The following is a 20,285-nucleotide window of genomic DNA, read 5'->3' as shown; positions in this document are numbered from 1 at the left end:
CTCAATGCACGTCGGTGTGGGCGTGACCCCAATCCCCTAGGTCCATTGGTCTATGAAATAGATGACGCCACGTGGGGGCGTGGCCGTGCTGAGTAGGCGAGTGGGTTAGGCGGGGTCACGTTGAAAGCTGCGCGCGCAGCCTCTGCTCCCCCCCCCATTTCGGGGGCGTGGCCTGACCTCGCTGTAGCAGTGAGGTGGTTTACTGCTTCTGTTGGTGACTCCTGGCTACCTGGCGGGTTGAGAACCCGCTCTTCGGCCTCCGGCCCTGGACCCTCCCGCGCTGCAGAGTCCTCCAGTCAGGGGGCCGCGGACCCCAGGGCTCAGGAGGTGGGCGAGGAACGAGCCACAGGGAAAAGTGCATCACTTCGCAGTCTCTCCCCTGAGCTCTCACATGTCTGCCACACACTTGCAAGTTTGGGAAATCAACTCCAAGGTCCCCTCTCACTACACCCCCTTTCTTCAGGGTCCCTGCTCTGATCCCAGGAGCGGAGCGGACCGCCCTCCTGCGCCCAGCGCCCCGGGTTCCTGCCGCGCCCCCACGGTTCCCCGGTTCCTCTCGGAGTCCCTTGCGCCATCTACCTTTCCTTTCCGCTTCCTCCCCAGGACTGAACCAGGACACAGCCGGAGTTGCCGCGGGGCCTTCCGATCCCCGGTGAGTATGCGCCCCCTGCCGTCCTCAGCCCTTGCTCAGGTCTGACCCTCGGCTGACCGGTCCTTCTGAGGACCCCAGGCCCTTTCTCCATCCCACCTCTCCTCTCCCTCCTGTCCTCCAGTCTTTGCCCAGGCCGCCTTTCCCTCCCCTTTCGCGCCCTCCTGCCTCCTCGGAGGCTTTTCCCCTTACAGCTCTCCGATTCTCCCTTCACCCCAGCCCTGCCTTCCATCAGGACGACTCGTGGCTCACGCTGTCCATTTCTCTAGCTACCAGTAGTGTCCTTGGCTTTTCCCTAGTAAGCCACCTCCAAAACTCAGCCTCCGCCCCGCCCCTCCTGGGCACATCCCCCATAGTGAGATTTCCACCACCACCCTTGTTCATTGATTATATGCCCTCCCAGGATCCACAAGTGAAAAGGATAAACAGGCAACAAAAGAGAGAGAGAGAAAGAAAGAATGAGAGAGAGAAAGAAATCAATCCATGACTGAGTGTAATTGGGAGATGGGCAGCCCAGACTTCGGGGTTCTAGAAGGGCCTCCCAGAGGCGGCCAAGCCAGAGGCAGGTAGAATGGGTGGGTGACAGTAAGCCTAGGTAATAAAGGTGGAAAGCCGAGGTTTGCCAAAAACAGAGAATTCCTTGAGCTTGTGAGAGTAGTTAAAGGTGCTTTCTCTCTGGAAACTCAGACACTGCCTTCTCTGACCTTCCTTTGCAAATTATGCCTTGCTCATTTCTGTTCGTACGTTCATTTACTTTTTGAAAGAAGGCAGTTTTTTGGTTTGGTACTGGGGATTGAACTCATGGCCTCATACTTGGCAGGCAGGCATTTATGCCACTGAGCTAAATTCCCAGCCCTGTTTTTTTGTTTCTTAAGAAATGCAGGTCTCTGTATATGCCCAGTCTGGTCTTGAACTCCTGGGCTCAAGAGCTCCAGCTGGGTATGATGGAGCAAACCTGTAATCCCAGCACTCAAGAGGCTGAGGCAGGAGGATAGTTGTAAGTTCAAGAACAGGGTGAGCTACAAAGAGAGTTTAAGGCCAGCTCAATCTGCATAGCAAGACCCTGTCTCAAAAAAAAAAAAAAAAATCTGATGATCCTTCCATTTCAGCCTTCTAAGTCCAGGGGGTACAGGTGTGTCAGGCTAAAATATTATTTCACTGAGCACTTACTTGATCCCAGATGGCTTGCTTAGTATATCATCCCTCAAGTCCTTCCAGCACCTTTGAGGCACAAGCTTGAATGTCTTTATTTCACAGCTGAGGCTGATGAGTACCAGAGATTAAGTCAGGAAGCAGCAGACTAGGGGCTTTGAACTGACGCAGCCTCACCCCGAAGCCTGAACTCCTCACCAGGACCCTCGGTTTCCTCCTCTTTGGACCTCTTCCACTGCCGTCATCCCGCCCTGCTGCCCTTGTTTGCTTTCCCCAGCCTGACTGGCCCTTCTGGTGCTCTGGCCTGTCCTGTGTAAATGGGCGTTTCAGTGTGGCTCTGCCTCCTGTCTCTGCTCTTCTCTCTCTACCACTCCCTCAGAGGCCTCCACCCATGCCTCTGGTCACCCCGGTGCCCACAACCTCTGTGGTCTCTCTCCAGCCTGGACTTTCTCTGGGCACTTAGAGCTGCCTGCAGAATAGCTTTGCCTTAACCACATGTGGGGGTCTGTAATCCTAGCACCTAGGAGGCTGAGGCAGAAAGATCTCAGTTTGAGGCCAACCTGAACTCCTTACATAGCAAGACCCTGCTAACCTTATATCTGCTGGTACCCAGGCTCTCACAGTGGGGTCTGCTTTGCCTCAGGGCCTTTGTGCTAAGCTACATTCTCAGGCCTTTTTTTTTTTTTAATTTCCAGACAAGGTGTTTTCTGAGTTCCTAAATTGTCCAGGCTGGGCTCAAATCTGTGGTCCTTCTGCTTCAATACAAGCTCCAAAGTGCTTGTATTACAAGTGTGTGCCATCACACCAGGCTGCTTGGCCCCCTCTTGAACCACAACTCAAGTGGTTGCTTTTATTTTTCACAATACCCATCCCCTCACCTACAGATGCCACCCACATGGAAAATGCCACCTGTCATTCCCTCCAAGCCATGTCCCTCTTCTGCGTGATGGCCTCGAACAGACCATCCCATCTGTCAGTCTCTTCCCTCTGCCCTGTTGTCTACCAGCTTTTTACCAAAGTACTGGCCTAGACACCATGCTATCAGGGGAAGTAAACCCCAGGTCCCTGCCTCACGGAGTTTACCTCTGTAACAGGGGTGTGGAAGACTGGGCAGGTAGTGAGAAACGAGATAAAACTCCGGGACAGAGGGAAACCATGATGGAGGCATGATTATTAAAGGCAGGGCGGTCAGAGCAGGTGGAGGCGGGAGCAGGAAGAGCCATTTGCTGGGGCCTTGGCTGTGGGTTCCCTGGCCTCAAGGCAGGGCTAGATATTGTGTCTTGCTGCTGCCCTGGGGCCTTTTCCAGTTGTGTCAGACACTGCCCTCTTCCTGTTGCTGGGTGACATCTGTTCTTATCACAAGGAGATGTCTGTCCACCTGATACTTCGTGAAGAGTAGCTATAGAGCAGGGCTAGTGCGGCCCCAGGTTTTCCAGGTAGAGAAGGCAAAGTTGAACCACAGCCCCAAAGAAGGAAGACCTGGCACCCATTCTGTGGAGTCAGCTTGCAGGACTGGGTGGAGCTGGGAGTGAAAGAAGATCTGAAATGGGGCTGGGGTAGTGCAGTGGTAGAGGACTTGCCTAGCATATTGCGAGTCTCTGGGTTTCAGTCCTAGCACCAGGAAAAGGAAAGAGAAATCCATCGAGAGTGGTGGCATGCACCTTGGCTGCTTAGGAAGCTGAGACAGGAGAATTACAGATTTGAGGCTTATTTGGGCAATTTAATGTGATGCTGTGTCCAAATACAAAGGGCTCAGTGGTTGAGTGCCGTGGGTTCATCCCCAGTACTGAAAGTAAATAAACAGTAACATAAACTGTCATAGAGGACCCGCCTTCCCTCTTATTGTGTGTACGTAACATATGGCAGTGTTTTCCTTTGCTCTGTTGGGATTGAAGCCAGGACCCTATGCCACGTGAGCCCCCTAGCACTGAGCTATACATAGTTCCAGTCCCTTTAAAATACTTTGAGAACCGGGGGTTTAGCTCAGCGGCACAAGCGCCTGCTTGGCAAGTGCGAGGTCCTGAGTTCGACCCCTAGTACCAAACAAATAAAATACCTTATGGAAAAAAATAAGGGGCTGGGGATTTAGCTCAGCGGCATAAGCACCTGCCTTGCAAGCAAGCGGTCATGAGTTCAATCCCTGGTACCAATAAAAAAAAAAAAAAAGATAAAATACTTTTTGGAGACAAAGTCTCGTCACATTGCCCAGACTGGCCTCAAATTTGCAATCCTCCAGCCTCAGCCTCCCAAGTAGTTGAGTATCTATAATTACAGACATGTGCCACCAATGCCAGCTCATGTGGCTTCTGCCTCCTCACCCAAGATGGCTGTGTAGCCCCAGCATCCCCATTCCAGGCAGGAGGGAATATTCTGAGGCCTTGGGGGTCAGAGAGTGTCACAAGCAGAAGTAAGAAGTGACTGTCTGGGGACTTCACCTAAGCTCTGATTGTGGATACCTAGTCAGGAGATGGCTTTTTCTGCCCCTCAGCGACCATCTCCCAAGTCTGGCCAAGCTGATGGGACCAACAAGGAGGCCTTGCACCTTGACGTTGAGAAGCTGAAGGAGAAGAGGGACATGCTGGACAAGGAGATATCCCAGCTACTGGCTGAGTAAGTCTTACTAGGCTCCTGGGCCAGGTTTAGATAACTTTGGGCTGGGGGCTGTAGCTCAGCAGTAGAGCACTTGCCTACCATTCACAAGGCTCTGGGTTCTGTCCTCAGCACTGCAGGAAATAAAAACAAAAATATTGGGCCAGGGATTTAGCTCTGGCACAAGCTCCTGCCTGGCAAGCGTGAGTTCAATTCCTGGTACCAAAAAAAAATTTTTCTTAAGTGCCTAGTAACTAAAACCTAGTCACACTAACCTAGGCATTAAAAGAAAAAAAGACTGGACATGGTGACACGCACCTATAATCCCAGGGTTCATGGAGGCTGAGGCAGGAGGATTGCTCAGAGTTCAAAGTCATTTTGGACTGCACAGTGAGACCCTGTCTCAAAGAAACAGAAAAGACAGGACTGTGCTGTTGGCTCCAGGGGTCTGGGCAGCCTCTCTGGGAGGTCAGGGGTCCATCACCTGGGTAGAGCCTGGAACTAAACATCAGAGAACTGACAGGCTGGAGGCCATCACTGTCACCATCACCATCCAGTGTTCTAGAGCTCTGTCCCAGCCTCTCAAACTCGCTTCCTCTGCATGTCACACTTAGGGGATACTGTGTCGACCTGGAAGTCCCTTGCCTGGGGACCCGCCCTTAAGGGACAAGGCATGTTTGCCAGGAGGGCAGGATCTGTCTGGCTGTCTCTGTGTCCCCAGCACTCAGGCCTGCAGTGGTCACTTGCTAGACAGAGGCCTCGCCGCTGTCCCAGCCTGGTCTCCGCACCGACTTCCTGCCGATGCTGTCTCCCTTTGTTCCCCCCAGAGGCTACCATGTGGATGAACTGGAGGCGCACATCTCAAAGCTGCACGAGTACAACGACATCAAGGATGTGGGGCAGATGCTGCTGGGCAAGCTGGGTGAGCAGAGGCCCAGGTGCCCCTGGGATAATGGCACAGCCGCCTCGAGCGGGCTCAGGGTTTGCTTTTGGGCGTCCTGATTCTCTGACTGCTCCCCGCATCTCTCCAGCCTCCCCCCACCCCAGATTATTTTATCTTTTATATATGTGTGTGTGTGTGTCTGTGCGTGTGTGTGCACATGTGCTCGCGTGTATGGGTTTGGTTTCATTTGCTTTGTTTTAAATCGTGGCTGTGTCTTTTTTTTTAATTAAGTTTTTTGGTATATGTTAGGTATACACAATGATCACACTCATAAGCAGTTTGTACCCATATGTGACATACTTTGATTCTTTTTTCTTTCCCATTCCCTTACCTTCCCTTCAACTCCTCTGACCGGCGCAGCCCCAATGAAACAGGAGATGCTCTTGTGGGCCACAGTTAACTGCTGGTTTATTTACGCGGGCTCTGGTTTATATATTTGGCCGTGACCAATCACAGGCTGCCACAAGGAAGCAGGGCGGGAATGGGATGCAGGCTCTGGCTACTATATCCAGCTGTGGCCAATCAGGAGTTGCCACAGAGTATGGAGTGAGCACAAAGTGTGCACGGGTTGGCTAATTTAAAGAGGGACGTAGCGCATTGCGGAAGCTGGCGTGGTCCTTAGTCCCGGGTGGGGTATGGTATGTTGAGCGCCTGCGCCCAACACTCCTCCTCCCCTCCTTGTTTACAAAAGCTTTGTTTCTACTTTTCCTTATTTTTCTCCTTTTCCCTTCTTTCCTCACCCCTCCTGCCCCATTCCCTTCCCCATTTGAACTTTTCTTCCTCTTTCATATATATCGCTGTGGTGTGATGCTTTTCATTCTTTCGGGAAGATGCCAAGAAGGGTAAGAGCTGGGTCGAATAGGACCTCCAGTCCTAGGTTTCTGAAAAATCACTACACTGATTTTCACAGTGGTTGCACTGGTGAAAAAAGGTTCCTTTGCCCCACAGCCCCACCAGCGTTTGCTACTGGTTGATTTCTTGATGATGGCTGTTCTTTCTGGAGGGAGATGGAATTGCAGCTTTGTTTTAATTTGCATCTCTCAAATGACCAGGGATGTTGAACATTTTCTCATACATCCTTTGCTGTTTGTACTTCATCTGAGAAGTATCTGGTCATTTCAGATGCCTGTTTTTGGATTCAATCTTTAAATCTGGGGAGATTTGATTTTTCTGAGTTTTTATATATTCTAGGTATTTGTCCTTTACCTGGGGAACAGCTGGCAAACGTTTTCTCCCACATGGTGGGTTGTCTCCTCATTCTGTTGGTGGTTTCTCTTGCTGTCTGGAAGCAATAGTGAAATGAGACCCCAGTTGTGGATTCTTTATGGTGGTTCCCATGCAGCTCCCCCAGTGTTTTGAGGCAGGGTCTCACCATGCAGCTCCAGCCAGCGGGGAGCTTACAGCGAGTAGATACTGGAAGGTCTGTTCTTGTGAGGCTTAGGCTTCAGTGCTGGGTGGGCACCATGGTGGCTTAGGCAATGAACACAGATAATTAATTAGAAAATGCTTCAGGCCCTGAAGGAGAAGGGGAGACGGGGGCAGAACACAGACTGTGAATGTAGTGGTGGTGGAAACAGGTGCCCCACAGCCACCGCCTGAGCAGCCTTCCCTGAGAAAAGAATAGGTCTGTGAAACTCTGCTTGCTGTCACACACTTGTCATTCCAGCCCTCGGGGAGGCTGAGGCAAGAGAATCCCAAGATCAAGCCCACTCTGGACAAGTTACCTCAAAGTAAAAAGGTGGGGTCGGGGATGTAGCTCAGCCGCATAAGCACCGACCTGGCAAGCGCAAGGTCATGAGTTCAATCCCCAGTACCAAAATATAAAAAATAAAGGGTTGGAGATGTAGCTCAGTGTGACTGCCCCATGTTCAACACCCAGTACCAAAAAATTACAAAACCAGCATCTGAGGAGGAAGAACAAGAAGAACCAATACCCCAGGGTTTTGTAGACAGATGAGGGCTGGCACTTGGGCTATGCTGGGCAGCAAGCATGGGGCCGGTGATCGCATCGGAATCGAGGGACACCAGCTGCTCTCTGTGGCCTGGGATTTGCTCACCCTGCACGGCGGGCTGAGAGTTTGAGGAGTCGGGTGCTCTCCAGGGCTCATACTGCCTGGGACCAGGGCTGAGGGGTGGCTGGCTGGGGGGGGGGGGGCAATCGCAGCCTAAGGGGAAGAAGGAGTTCCCCTTTCCCTTACCCAGGGGAGGTGGCAGTGTGACCCCAGCCGAGAGCCAGACAGTGGTCCTAGGGTCAGGGCAGTGACGCCAGCCCAGGGTTTCGGCCACTCCTGCGGTTACTTCTCGCTGGACATCCATGGTCCCTTCCTTCCGTTCAGCTGTGATCCGAGGTGTCACCACCAAAGAGCTGTACCCAGAATTCGATCTGGACATGGATGACTGAGCTGAGTCTCGAGGCCCACGAGGACAGGCCATGTGGATGTGAGAAGCTGTGAGAGCTGCCCAACACCCTGTGGAGTTTGCCATGAGGAAGTGCAGGCAGCCCTCTTCTGAAGTGCCTGGACTCAGGAGGGCGCCCAGAGGAGAGGGCGGAGAAGAGGAGGGTCACTGAGTTCAAGGTTACTGAAGTGCACCACTCCAGCGGCATGTGGCCCTCTGTGTCCTGTCTGTTAATAAACATTGGCATCATCTCAGTACAGATGCACTGTTTCCTGTCCCTTGATAGCCCCTGCTCGCACCTCGGAGGGAGCCAGCTCTAGCCTCCTACAGGACTGAGCACTGTTAAGTACCTCTTGGCCATTATATCTGCGCTTGATGAGCAGCCTGATTTAGGCTCAAACTTGTAATCCTCCTGCCTCAGCCTCCCAGAGTGCTGGGACTCCAGCATGTACCACCATGCCTGGCCCTCTAGTGCTTAAAAACGTGTCACAGACAAGGAAACAGAGGCTCTGAGAGGCACACAGGCAAGAAGTGGCAAAGCAGGTATGAGCCCGAGGTGTGTTTCCTGGGTTGGGAAGGAGTGAAGACTGAACACTGCTGGATCCTGATTTGGTCTCACCACGTAGTTCAGGCTGGCCTGGACTTGCTATGTAGTGCAGGCTGGCCTTGAACTCTAGGCAGTGCCCGCACCTCAGCCTCCTGAATGCTAGGATGACAGCCATGGGCCACCACCCCCAGCTAGATTTTGGATTGTATCAATCAATTTTTGGAAAACTCGTAATTCACTTCTAAATTTTAGCCATCTTGATTACATAGAAAATTGTTTTCCCAAGATTAATCTTCCATAAATCTTTTGTAGCTTGTTCAGACCCGTTACAACTTGCCCAAACCTTCTATGACCATTATATCTTTATTGTGTCCTGTGTAACCTCCATATTGTAGAATCCAGTTTACAAGAGAAACCTTATGTTATTTACATATATTTTTTGAGACTAGGAATTAAACTCAGGGCCTCTCACGTGCTGGCAAGTAGTGCTCTGCTGCTGAATTCCACCTCACTCCTTTGTTTCTTTCGTTTTTTCGTTTTTCTTTTTTTCTTGTTTATTTGTTTTGGTACCGGGGATCAAACTCACAACCTTGCACTTGCCAGGCAGGCACTGTGTCCTTGAGCTAAACCTCTGACCCTATTTTTCGTTTTGTGAGATGGGGTCTCACTGTGTGATTCAGGCTGGTCTGTGACTCACCATGTAGCCCAGGCTGGCCTTGAACTCCTGTCAGTCCTCCCTCAGCACCTGAGTGCTGAATTGCCACCATGCCTGGGACCAGAAGTTTAATTTTTCAAACAAAATTCTTATATAGAGGACAAGGATATAGCTCAGTGGTACAGCTGCTGCCTGGTAGGCACAAGGCCCTGAGTTTGGTTCCTGGTACCAAAAAAAATCTTATATAAAAATATTTCTGCTGGGCATGGTGGCGCATACCTATAATCCCAGCACTTGGGAGGCTGAGGCTGGAGGGTCACCATGAGTTTGAGGCCAACCAGGGATACATAGTGAATTCAAAGTCAGCCTGAACCACATAGTGAGATCTTAGTCTCAAAAAACGCACAATGGCTGGGGATTTGGCCAGCCTCAGTGGTATAAGCACCTGCTTGGCAAGCGCGAGGTCATGAGTTTGATCTCCAGTACCCAAAAAAAAAAAAAAAAAAAAAAGGCAAAACAAAAAATAGAACTTTAGAAACGAACTTTTTTTGCCAGGCATGAAAGCACACACCTGTAATCTCAGCACTTGGGAAGCTGAGGCAGGAGGATCACCATGAGTTCAAGGCCAGCCTAGGCTACCTAAGTGCATTCAAGGCCAGCAAGACCCTGTCTCAAAAATAAAAAATAATTTTTTTCCTAGCTATGTGTGGTGGCATATACTTGTAATCCTAGCACTCCAGAGGCTGAGGCAGGAGGATTATCATGAGTCTGAGACCAGCCTGAACTGCTTAGTGAAACCCTGTCTTAAAAAGACAAAAAAATCCCTATGTAGTTAACCACTTTTCTTGCTACACTCAAGTAAATCAAGTCAAATCTGATAAAACTAAACTTACTTTGCAAACAAGTTGATCTTTGTTACCCCTGGTAAGACTCAGAATGATGCTGTGTTTCTAAGGAAAAACTGTATTACACCTGAGACTGGCTCTGTTCACTGTTTTTAAATTCTTGTAATTTGCGGGCATGGTGGTTCACGCCTGTAATCCCAGCACTTGGGAGGCTGAGGCAGGAGGATCATTGCAAGTTCAAGACCAGCCTCACCTACAAAGTGAGCTCAAGGCCAGCCTGAACTGCATAGAGAGACCCTGTCTCAGACAAAAAAAAAAAAAAAAAATTCTTGTAATCTGTATGTAGAGTGAGCTAAATTCCAAATGCTTGCTGGGCATGGTGGTGTATGCCTGTGATCCCACCGTTTGGGAGGCTGAGGCAGGAGGATCACCAAGAGTTTGAAGACAGGCTGGGCCACATAGTGAGTTCAAAGCCAACCTGAGTGATATATTGAGAACCTGTCTCAAAAAAAAAGAGCCAGCCAGGCTCTAAGGTGGCTCCAGGGCAGTCGCTGGAGTGGTATAAGCAGGTGCTTATACCACTTCTCCTGCGGGAAGATCAGGCCTTTGCACTCACCACCAGCCAGTGCAGTCCTTCACATCCACTGCTTCCCTCTACTGCAAATCTCTCCACAGAGGCCTCTGGGGTTGCAGCCATCACCATCACTGTGACCACCGTGCATCTGCAGTGCTAGGGATTGAACCCAAAATCTTAAAACATGCCAAGCACAGCCTGGGCCATAAAGAGAACTGAGACATGAGCCCACCCTTCCAGTGAGCCAACCAGCAGTAGGCTGGGAGACAAGAAGAAACACACACACCCCACACCCCCAGGTGGGCAATCAGCTGACTCAGAGGAACACAGAAACTGTGCAGTGTAGCAGCTATGGGGGATTTCCTTCTTTCTTGGCTTTGAAATTCAGTATTTTTCTCACTGTTCCATTGTATTGTTTTTATTCCCTTCACAATAAAAATAAAAAACTTTTAAAAAGTTAAAATAGATATGATTAGTTATCTCACTGTTTTTACAAAAGTCAGTCTTGAACTTCTGTGCTCAGGTGATCTTCCTGCCTCAGCCTCCCCAAGTAGACGGCATTCAGAGGTGTGTGCCACCATGCCTGGCTCCTCACTATTCCTCAGACAGCTTCTGGGGTTTTGTGGTAATGGTGTTTTTGGTTTTGGTTTTTTACCACCTTAGAGATCAGTCCCAGGCTTCTGCATGCTACCATTGAGTTACATCTCCAGACTTTCTGGGTCATTTGTTTGATTGATAGGTTGACTTTCTGAGACAGGGTCCCACTGGTCTCAGTATCCTCCTGCCTCAGCCTCTTGAGCACTGGGATCGCAGACATGCGCCACCACACCCAGCCTGTGACTGTCCCTCAAAAGTTGGCCCTTGGGAAGGCTTGCAGGAAAATGGCAGAGTGGTGAGCAGGGAGAAAGAACCTCTCCAACTTCCGGTGTCCAGACCCTGCAGTACAGCAGCATGAGGAAGAGAAGAGGGGAGATGTGGACACCGGAAGGATCTGAACTGAGGCTCAAAGCCCATAGAGAGGCAGATAGTTCAGGAATCCAGCAAATACAAGGCCAAGAGCGGTGGCCCTGCCAGATGGGGAGGGAAGGTGGGGATGCAATCTGGCCCCCAACCCCTGCACCAGCAGAAGCATCAAGGAAGCCATGCAGGCAGTCGTGAGTTCGTTCCCTGGTACGGATAAAAAAAGAAAAAAAAAAAAAACAAGGAAGCCCTGCAGCCTGTGTGCCCTTAGGGCCCCTGTCAGCTGGGGAGAACCAGCATGGAAGCCACCTGTGCCTCCCGGCCCCACACACACACCTCTGAGCAACTGGACCCAACACTGCCTGAGATGATTTTTGTTTTGTTGTTTGTCTATTTGAGACAGGGTCTCGCTATACAGTTCAGGCTGGCCTTGAGCTGACTTTGCACCCCAGACAGGTTTCAAACTGACAAGGATCCTCCTGCCTCAGTCTCCCAAGTGCTGGGATTACAGGTGTGAGCCACCACACCCGGCTCACAGCCTGAGATGATGATATCTGAAGTAGTGAGGCAACCTGACATTTGTGTAGTTTGATTGAGTTTGCAGGCCTGGGGCCAGTGGTCTGAATATTTAGAGGGTAACAATATGTAATATAGTAGTGATTGTGGATTTCCTACTGGCCTATCCCTGTTTTGTTTCATTTTACTGTTCTGTTTTACTCTTTCAATTAAAAAAAAAAATTACTAAAATAGAAGTTGGCACTTGGCGGCGCCAGCCTCGGTGGCCGAGCAGGGCGGAGGCCAGGAGGTGGGAAGGGCTGCTCTCTGGCATAAACTCCAATTGAAGAGGGATCGGTCCCCAGACTCTGGTTAGAAATGAGACTGCAGGTAAGTGAGGCCGCCAGTACTGCCTCCAGCACTTCGGAAGGAGGGGAATGGATTCATCTGGAGTGAAAAAGAAGAGCTCCCTAGAAGTCAAAGAAATAATCAAAGGTCCGGCCCTAGACCTCTTCCTGCCAAAAGTAGGGCCCTCCCTGATGAGAATCCCAGGACCACTCTAAAATCAGAAGGCCCCGGGAGGGCGTGAGATGGGCGTAGCAGGGCGCAGACCCGGGAGGGGCGTGGCCCTCACCGGGAAGCAGCAGCTCCCGCTCCTGGGTCCAGCGCCACCTTCAGGTCAGCTCCAGCGCGGGCAGTGGAGCTGCCCCCTTCAGCATCCAGCGGCTCCTGTGACCCCCAGCCCTAGGAAGGGTGAGGCCCTTGCCCCAAGCCTAGCAAAGCGCACGCTGGGAGGCAAAGCCCTGTAACTTAATTCCGCTCCCTCAATCCAGTCCACTTTTCCAGCCTGAGGAGCAGGAGGAAAGGGTCCTTCACCCAGGATGCAAGGTTCTGGGTACAGAATGCTACTGGCTCAGGGGCCACTCAGAGAGGCGCCCTGCAAGCTCACCCATTCCCATCTCCTGAGAGTCAGTTCAGGGCAGAGCCTGAGCCACGAGCGAGCCTCCAAGGAAGGAGACCAAGCACACACACACACAGAGGTTCAGGCCTGGCATGGTTACACAGGCTTTAATCCCAGCACTCGAAAGCCTGAGGCAGGAAAAATGGCATGAGGTTGAGGCCAGCCTGGGCTACACGGTGAATTCAAGGACAGCCTGCACCACAGAGCAAGACACTGACTCCAAAAAAGACAAAAAGGTTTTACACTTATTGAAGGTAAGGAAAGTAGGGAGAACCAAATCGCTCTGCAAAGTGAGTGTGGGAAGAAAAAAATCCACAATGCACGCTGAGCAGGAAGGCAGTGGCCACGTGGCCCGGGCTGGCACGGGACACAGCCCAGAAGCTGCTGTGTGCCTGTGTCTGGGCTGTGACTGACAGGTCAGGGCTGGGCCAGCTGCTGGGTTGCCACACCCTAGCTCCTGCTTAGAGGGAGAGCCTCTCCCCCGCAGGGCCCCTGCCCCTCTCCTCTCTGCCCCCGCAAGGGTAAGCTGTCGTGGTCTGGTTTCCACTGCACCTGTCACCATAAATGACACTACTTGGTGCCACCTAGAATGTCGGGCTTTCTTGCCAGACTGGCACATGCCTGAGCCCTCCAGCTGCCTACACAGCCTCAGCTCTGCGGAGCATTCTTGTGGGGCGTCAGTGGGGCGGCAGTGCTTCCCCACTGTCAGGCAGAGAAGGAAATGGAGTCTGAAAATGACCATCTAGCCCCAGTTTATACTATGAGTCAGGGCCATTGCATTTGCTAACTCAGCAAAGTGGCCCTGTCTTACTTTTCTTGTTGTTGAGACAAAATACACACAAGGGGGAAAGGTTTATTTAGCTCAGGGAAAGGTTTATTTAGCTCAGTGTGTAGAGGTTTCGGTCCTAGTCAGCTGACTCCAAGGCACCGCAGGGGAAACATAACAAAGCAAGCAAACAAGCAAGAAAACCAACGACACAAACTGAGCAGCTTCTCTCTGCCCTTTTTATGATCTATCTCGGCTACTGGGGCCAGGGCAGGTGCCATCCAGTCAGTGGGTGGATTTAGTAAAATCACACCCTGAATCCTAGATTCAAACACTCTAGATTGAGCCACCTCTGAAAAAGCCCCAAAGTATTTTTTTTTACATTTTTTTTTCTTTTTCCTTTTTTTTATCGCTACTGGGGATCAAACTCATGACCGCCTGCTTGCAAGGCGGGAGCTTATGCCACTGAGCTAAATCCCCAGCCCCCTGCATGAGGCTTTAAAAAAGGGCATCTAAACACAAGGCTTGTGGGCTCGGGATTTAGCTCAGTGGTGTAAGCACAAGGTTGTGAGTTTAATCCCTGGTACCAAAAATAAATGAATGCAAGCCATAACAGCCCCCTAAATCTCTGTGGCTGAATATAACAATATAACAAAGATCAATTTGTCTCCCAAACTCTAATTAGTATCTAGGCATGGTGGTACACTCCTCTAATCCTAGCACTGAGCCTGAGGCAGGAGGAACACCATGAATTCAAGGTCAGCCTGGGTTATATAACAAGACTGCTGGGGACAGGGATTTAGCTCAGCGGCATAAGCACCAAAGCGTGAGGTCATGAGTTCGATCCCTGGTATCACACATACGAAAAACAAGACCCTGTCACAAAACACCAATAATAATAATAACAACAACAATAATAAATTGGTATACATCACAGCCCACTGTCCAGGAGTAGCCACGTGGCCCAAAGTGACCCAGGAGAGCTGGGAGATGTGGGTGGGCAGGGTATCAAGTCCAGTTGAGCACTTGCAAATTCAAGACCAGACTGGCCACCAGAGGGCGCGCTGAAGGCTCCGTGAGCGGCTGCACAGTGCCCTGAGTGGACAGCGGCCCATTTCCTGCACCTTTGGTTAGACTGTAGTCTAGCCCTTCCTGACCTCAGAAACGACCGCACTTCCACACTTCTAGATTGGCCACGAGAGCCTCTGCAACCCTGGGTTTCAGCAGCAGCAAGTATCCTTATTTCTAGATGTCCTTCTCTGAGCCACACCCCCCCCCCATTTTTTCGGCAGTCTCACCATGCAGACCAGGCTGACCTGGAATTCGTCATTATCCTCCTGCCTCAGCCTCCTGAGAGTGGGGGTCACAGGTTTACACCAACACCACCCCTGACATTCTTCCCGTTACTCCTCATACTTTCATACTCTAATGTCAATGGATTATCACAAAACCTTCAGGGATAGGTTCCTGGATTCTACTTATTTTGCAGATGAGGAAACAAGGTCAGAGAGTGAAGCAAGCAGTTAAAGTCACACAGACCTGCAGTGGCTGGTCCTGTAATCCCAGCAACTAAAAGGCTGAGGCAGGAGGATCACTGTGGGTTCAAATCCAGCCTGGGTCACACAGTGAGTTCAAGCACAGCCTGAACCACTTAGTGAGACCCTGTCTCAAAAAAATTGATGCAGGACATATTATATAGGGGTGATATGGGGCCTCCAAATAATATAAGGGGGCCATAACTCCTGTCTCCTTAGATATCCCACATGCCGAGTTCCTGTTCTCTAAAATCAAGGGGCGAATTCTAGAACAAGGAAGCTTTAGAGTGGGAAGTCTGGCGATCGTGATGAGGCTTTGGAACCAGCTCAGTCAGTGGACAAGAGGGACCCACTATGAATTGAGGAGGAGACCCCAGTGGAGACCCCAGATCTGAACACACACACTGTTTGCTGCCTGTGTGCTCTACTTCTCGGACACCACTGCCTCGCACAGTGTCTTCATACTTTCTGCAAGAGCTGCATCGTGAAGTGACTCCCAAACCAGCATGCACTGCCCCATGTACAACATAAAGATCCACAAGACACGGCCACTGAGCAGCCTCAGACTGAACTACACTATGCAGGACATTGTGTATAAACTAGCGGTTTGCAAGATGGTGAAGAAAAGCCAATTTGGGAATTCTGCCGGCCCCGAACCTGGACAGGTCACCCAGCCCAGTGGGGCAGAACCAGCCCCGAGCAATTTTGGCCTCCCCTTCAGCAGCTTCCACCACTCTAAAGCCCACGATTGTCACTATGATGAGCAGCTGAGTTTAAGCCTGGAGCAGCCAAGTTCAGGCAAAGACAAGAATAAAAGTGTCTTGTAGATCAAGTATGCCCGATGTTCTGTTAGACCTGAGGTCTGCCATCTCTGGAGGGTCCTGTATCTCTGCTTGATGCTAAATCCACAACAGGTACAGTGACAATGAGGTTCTCCCTGATCACATGACAAGGGAGCCAGTTCGGCCCCTCCTGCTGGCTCAGCAGGCCACCTGCTTTGCTCTTACAATACAGTGTGAAAGAGGAGGGGAGGTAGAGACCAAGCCTGTAGGGAGCAGCATGACAACCCAATTGCTGCCTCCTTGCCTCTCTCTCCTATGAGCACATAATGCACCTGCCTACATTACCCATAATCCTCTCCTGCTTATGTCACATATCCGGATGTGACGATGACCCATCAGAAACCACCCTGTAGCCTCTTCCTATCCCACCAGCCCACCCTTGGCCCATAAAAGCTGCAACCACTTCCTGAATAAAGGAGACTTGATTGGACTCAACTTGTCTCCATCTCTCTTTGTCTCCCCCCTGTTCTTTATCATCCCAGTTCCTCCTCCAGATACACCCCACGGATTGATCCGTGGGCCGGATCAAGTGGTGCCCAACGTGCGGCTCCTGGCACGGGGAAGTTAACGAGGGAGCCGTTGGAGAACGCCGGCTGAAAGTGAAAGTAAACTGAATCAAGGCTGAGGCCTGCGTGGACGACTGCCCAACGAGCCACCCGAGTCACGGTAAGTGAACAGCAACCCCATCCCTTTCCCGGACATGGGTCAAGCATTGAGCGAACATGAATTGTTCGTGGGAGGCCTTAGCAAGGCATTAAAGACACGAGGGGTAAGGGTTAGAACAAAAGAATTGTTGCAGTATTTTCAGTTTATTCATAAAGTGTGCCCTTGGTTCCCCCTAGAGGGCTCTATAGATACCAAGAGGTGGAAAAGAGTAGGAGATGCTCTAAAAGATTTTTTATAGGGTTTTCAGTCCACAAAAGGTTCCAGTGACCACTTTTGCATACTGGAATTTAATCTCTGAGCTGCTTACTCAGCAGCATGCAGATCCTCAGATTGAGGAGACAGTCACACAGGGTGAGGCTGCCCTGCATGGCTCCCTTAATTCTACCCAAAACTGTCCTCAGAAAAATCTGATCTCTCAGATGCAGAGGCTGATGGCCTGTTAGATGTCCTCCAAGATGGCGATCTGCCACCACTTCCTCCTGTCGACATGATTGACAGGTTCCAAGATGGCAGCGCCCCACCCCCCCACGGCCAATTGAAGATTCATATAAGTCTTTATACCCCGACCTCTCTGATTTTCAAGAGGTCGACTGGGAACACCTAGCACAGCAAGCCTCTACATACCACCCTGACCCTGTTGCGGCACTGGCCGCCATTAAGCCCCTGACTATGATGATGCACTTAGTGTCTGCCCTCAACCTTCTAGCACGCTAGCAGAATTAGAACAAAGAAAAAGGGATCTTTTAAAATAGATACAGCTAGAAAAAGAATGCCAAAATCTTTCAACTCAATTGCAGGCCCTCCGAGCTACACAGCCTTATAGTTCTCCTAAGATGGCACCTGCCTCCGGCAAGCCTCGTGGCATACCTCGTGGCTCTCTTAAAATGGCGCCTGCGTCTGGCAGCCAGCCCAAAATGGCATTCCCAGTCATGGAGGCCGTTGTTCCCCCACGGGACGTTGAAGAGGGCACTGAACCACAAGTGGTTAGTATACACACACCTCTTACTGTGACAGCCCTAAAAGAGTTAAAGGCCGCAGTCTCTCAGTACAGCCCGACTGCCGCCTATACTATTGCAGTTCTAGATTCTTTGACTCAGGGTTGGATTATTCCTAATGAGTGGAAAGACTTAGCAAAAGCCACCCTCTCCGGAGGCAACTGTCTATTATGGAAATCTGAATTTTTTGATCAATGTGAGGGCATAGCCAGAGACAACACCGCATGGCAAAACCCCTGGACCCTGGCTATGCTTACAGGAACAGGGGATTTTGCCACAAAAGAGTGCCAAATGCAGTTCGTTGGGCCTCTTTGTGCAGATTAATGTGGCAGCCACTAGAGCGTGGAAACGGCTCCCCTCAGGAGGCGAGCCTACCTTGTCTCTCACCCAAATAAAACAAAAGCCTGAGGAGCCCTTTTCAGATTTTTGTCGATCACCTCCTACAGGCGGCAGAGCGTCTTTTCGGCTCCACAAAAACAAACTCTGCCCTGGTCAAACAATTGGCTTATGAAAATGCAACCTCAGCTTGTCAAGCTGCAATTCGACCACATCGCAAAAAGGAGGACCTATCGGGTTATATTCGCCTATGCGCAGATATTGGGCCTGCTTATCATCAAGGCCTAGCCATGGCCACAGCACAACAAGGTTGCACAGTTAAACAGCTCCTCTTTCGTCCTAAAAAAGATATTGTTTGTTTCAAATGTGGCCAAATTGGCCACATGGCTCGTGATTACAAAAGTAAAAATCAAAATCAGTCCTCTACAAAAAAACCAGGGCTATGTCCCAGATGCAAACGAGGAGACCACTGGGCTAATGAGTACAGATCCAAAAGGGATGTTCACAGTAACCCTCTTCCTCCACAGGGAAACAGGACACGGGGCCAGCCCCAGGCCCCCAATTCCAGACAAATCCCTGGGTGTTGGGAGCCGCGGCCGACACCGGTCGCCTTACTTGGCGGACATAGGGCCTGTGGGTGGGAGCGGAGCCTGAGCTAGATTGCCCCTCCCATCGAGTGAGCCAAGTTGACGCCTGCTTCCTGCCCCCTGATTGCCCTGGCGACTTAAACAACCCGCTCTGTAAGATAGTCTGCCTAGCAACAACTGATGTTAGCCAGTCAGCCCGCATCGCGCGCTTTAAACTGATTGGCTACTGTTACCCTATAAAAGTGAATGCCTCTCCCGCCACGGGAGGAAGCACGAGAGAGATAGAGAAAGTCCACCGGCGAGAAAGGACTGGTGGCAGAGAGGAGGCCTCGCGGGGCCCACGCGGAGACAAATAAAGACAAGGTTGCACACCGCCAGACTTTGTCGTGTGTCTTTCCTGCCGGCCGGGAGCGACCCCGACACCTGGGCCTACAAGGTTTGTCCCAGCAGGGCCTTGCCCACAGGAATGTAAATCATATCAGATAGAGATGCATAGCTCCTGTTATGATGCTGTACAAGAATGTACTGGATTAGATAATGCCACTCATTTTACAGCCATACTTACAAAAATAAAAATGGCAGCAGCCAGAGGCAACTGGGGCCTCAACCCCTCTGTATCAGGAAGCCCTGTATATACCGAAGCCTCCTGCAAAGATGAAATCAACAAGCCGGTCTGTTGGTATAAGAGGGCTCCAATCCATGTCTCAGATGGGGGAGGTCCTCAAGACAAAATGAGAGAACTTTATGTTGAGAAAAAACTAAAAGAAATTGAAGATAGTCTATTCCCAAAGATCAATTACCACCCGTTAGCTCTCCCCAAATCATGGGGTGTGGATTTAGACCCACAAACTTATGATACTCTTGCAGCCACTCACCATGTACTTAACCTCACTAACCCTGCTTTAGTGCAAGACTGTTGGTTGTGCATGGCCTTAGGCACTCTTATGCCCTTAGCCATCCCCTACAACTCAACAATTGACCCCTTTCATGATCCACATAATTTTACCTATAGACCTTCTCAATCATTTCTAGTCCAGCCATTAATAATACCCAACATATCCATGACCTGCCTACAGGGCTCTCTCCAAAATGATTCTACCCTTACAGATATGGGCCATCTCCTGTCCACTGCTTGTGTTCAATTTGTCAATCATACAGGCCCCCTGTGCCCCCCAACAGTACACATTTTTGTCTGTGGTAATAATAGGGCCTATACCTATATTCCAGCCAACTGGACAGGTACATGCATAACTGCTTCCCTCCTGCCCGACATAGATATTGTCTCAGGTGACCAACCTGTTCCGGTGCCAACATTTGATTACATTGCTGGCCGCCAAAAATGAGTGGTAACACTGATCCCGCTTTTGGTGGGAATGGGCCTCACTGGCACTGTAGCCACGGGTGCGGCTGGCCTCGCCATTACCTTAGATAAATATACTGTCCTGTCCAACCAGCTGTCTGAAGATGTTCAAGCCTTATCCTTTACAGTAAAAACTCTCCAAAACCAATTAGACTCACTGGCAGAAGTCGTCTTACAAAACAGACGAGGGCTAGACCTGCTCACGGCAGAGCAGGGAGGAATCTGTCTTGCCTTACAGGAAAAATGTTGCTTCTATGTCAATCAGTCCGGCGTTGTGCAAGGCAAGCTCCAAGCAACAGAAGAACAATTTCAACAGTAACGACAACAAATGGCTGCTAACCCTTTCTCCTCGATGTAGGGGGGACTTTTCCCTTACCTAGGGCCCCTTTTGGGTCCCCTAGCTGCCCTGTTGCTTCTCCTCTCTGTGGGTC

General features: G+C 50.6%; 1 protein-coding gene and 1 pseudogene across 1 annotated transcript; both read left to right on the top strand.

The window, feature by feature from the left end:
- Window positions 1-242: 242 nt before the first annotated feature.
- Swi5 (SWI5 homologous recombination repair protein) lies at window positions 243-7,989 on the top strand (the record flags this gene model as incomplete). The annotated part of the gene is made up of 5 exons (XM_003470605.4): window positions 243-327; window positions 604-652; window positions 4,290-4,411; window positions 5,218-5,312; window positions 7,670-7,989. Coding segments are annotated over 5 exons (416 nt in total), but the record flags the coding sequence as incomplete, so codon positions are not given.
- Window positions 7,990-8,187: 198 nt separating this feature from the next.
- On the top strand, window positions 8,188-19,584 carry LOC134475002 (polycomb group RING finger protein 1-like; annotated as a pseudogene).
- The last annotated feature ends 701 nt before the right edge of the window (window positions 19,585-20,285 follow it).

The sequence above is a fragment of the Cavia porcellus genome, unplaced genomic scaffold, assembly GCF_034190915.1.
Source record: "Cavia porcellus strain 051 isolate PalLab524CR breed Dunkin Hartley unplaced genomic scaffold, mCavPor4.1 scaffold_49, whole genome shotgun sequence".
NCBI lineage: Eukaryota > Metazoa > Chordata > Mammalia > Rodentia > Caviidae > Cavia > Cavia porcellus.
The sequence above is the reverse complement of the archived record's forward strand: the minus strand, read 5'-3'. Positions and strand labels throughout refer to the sequence as shown.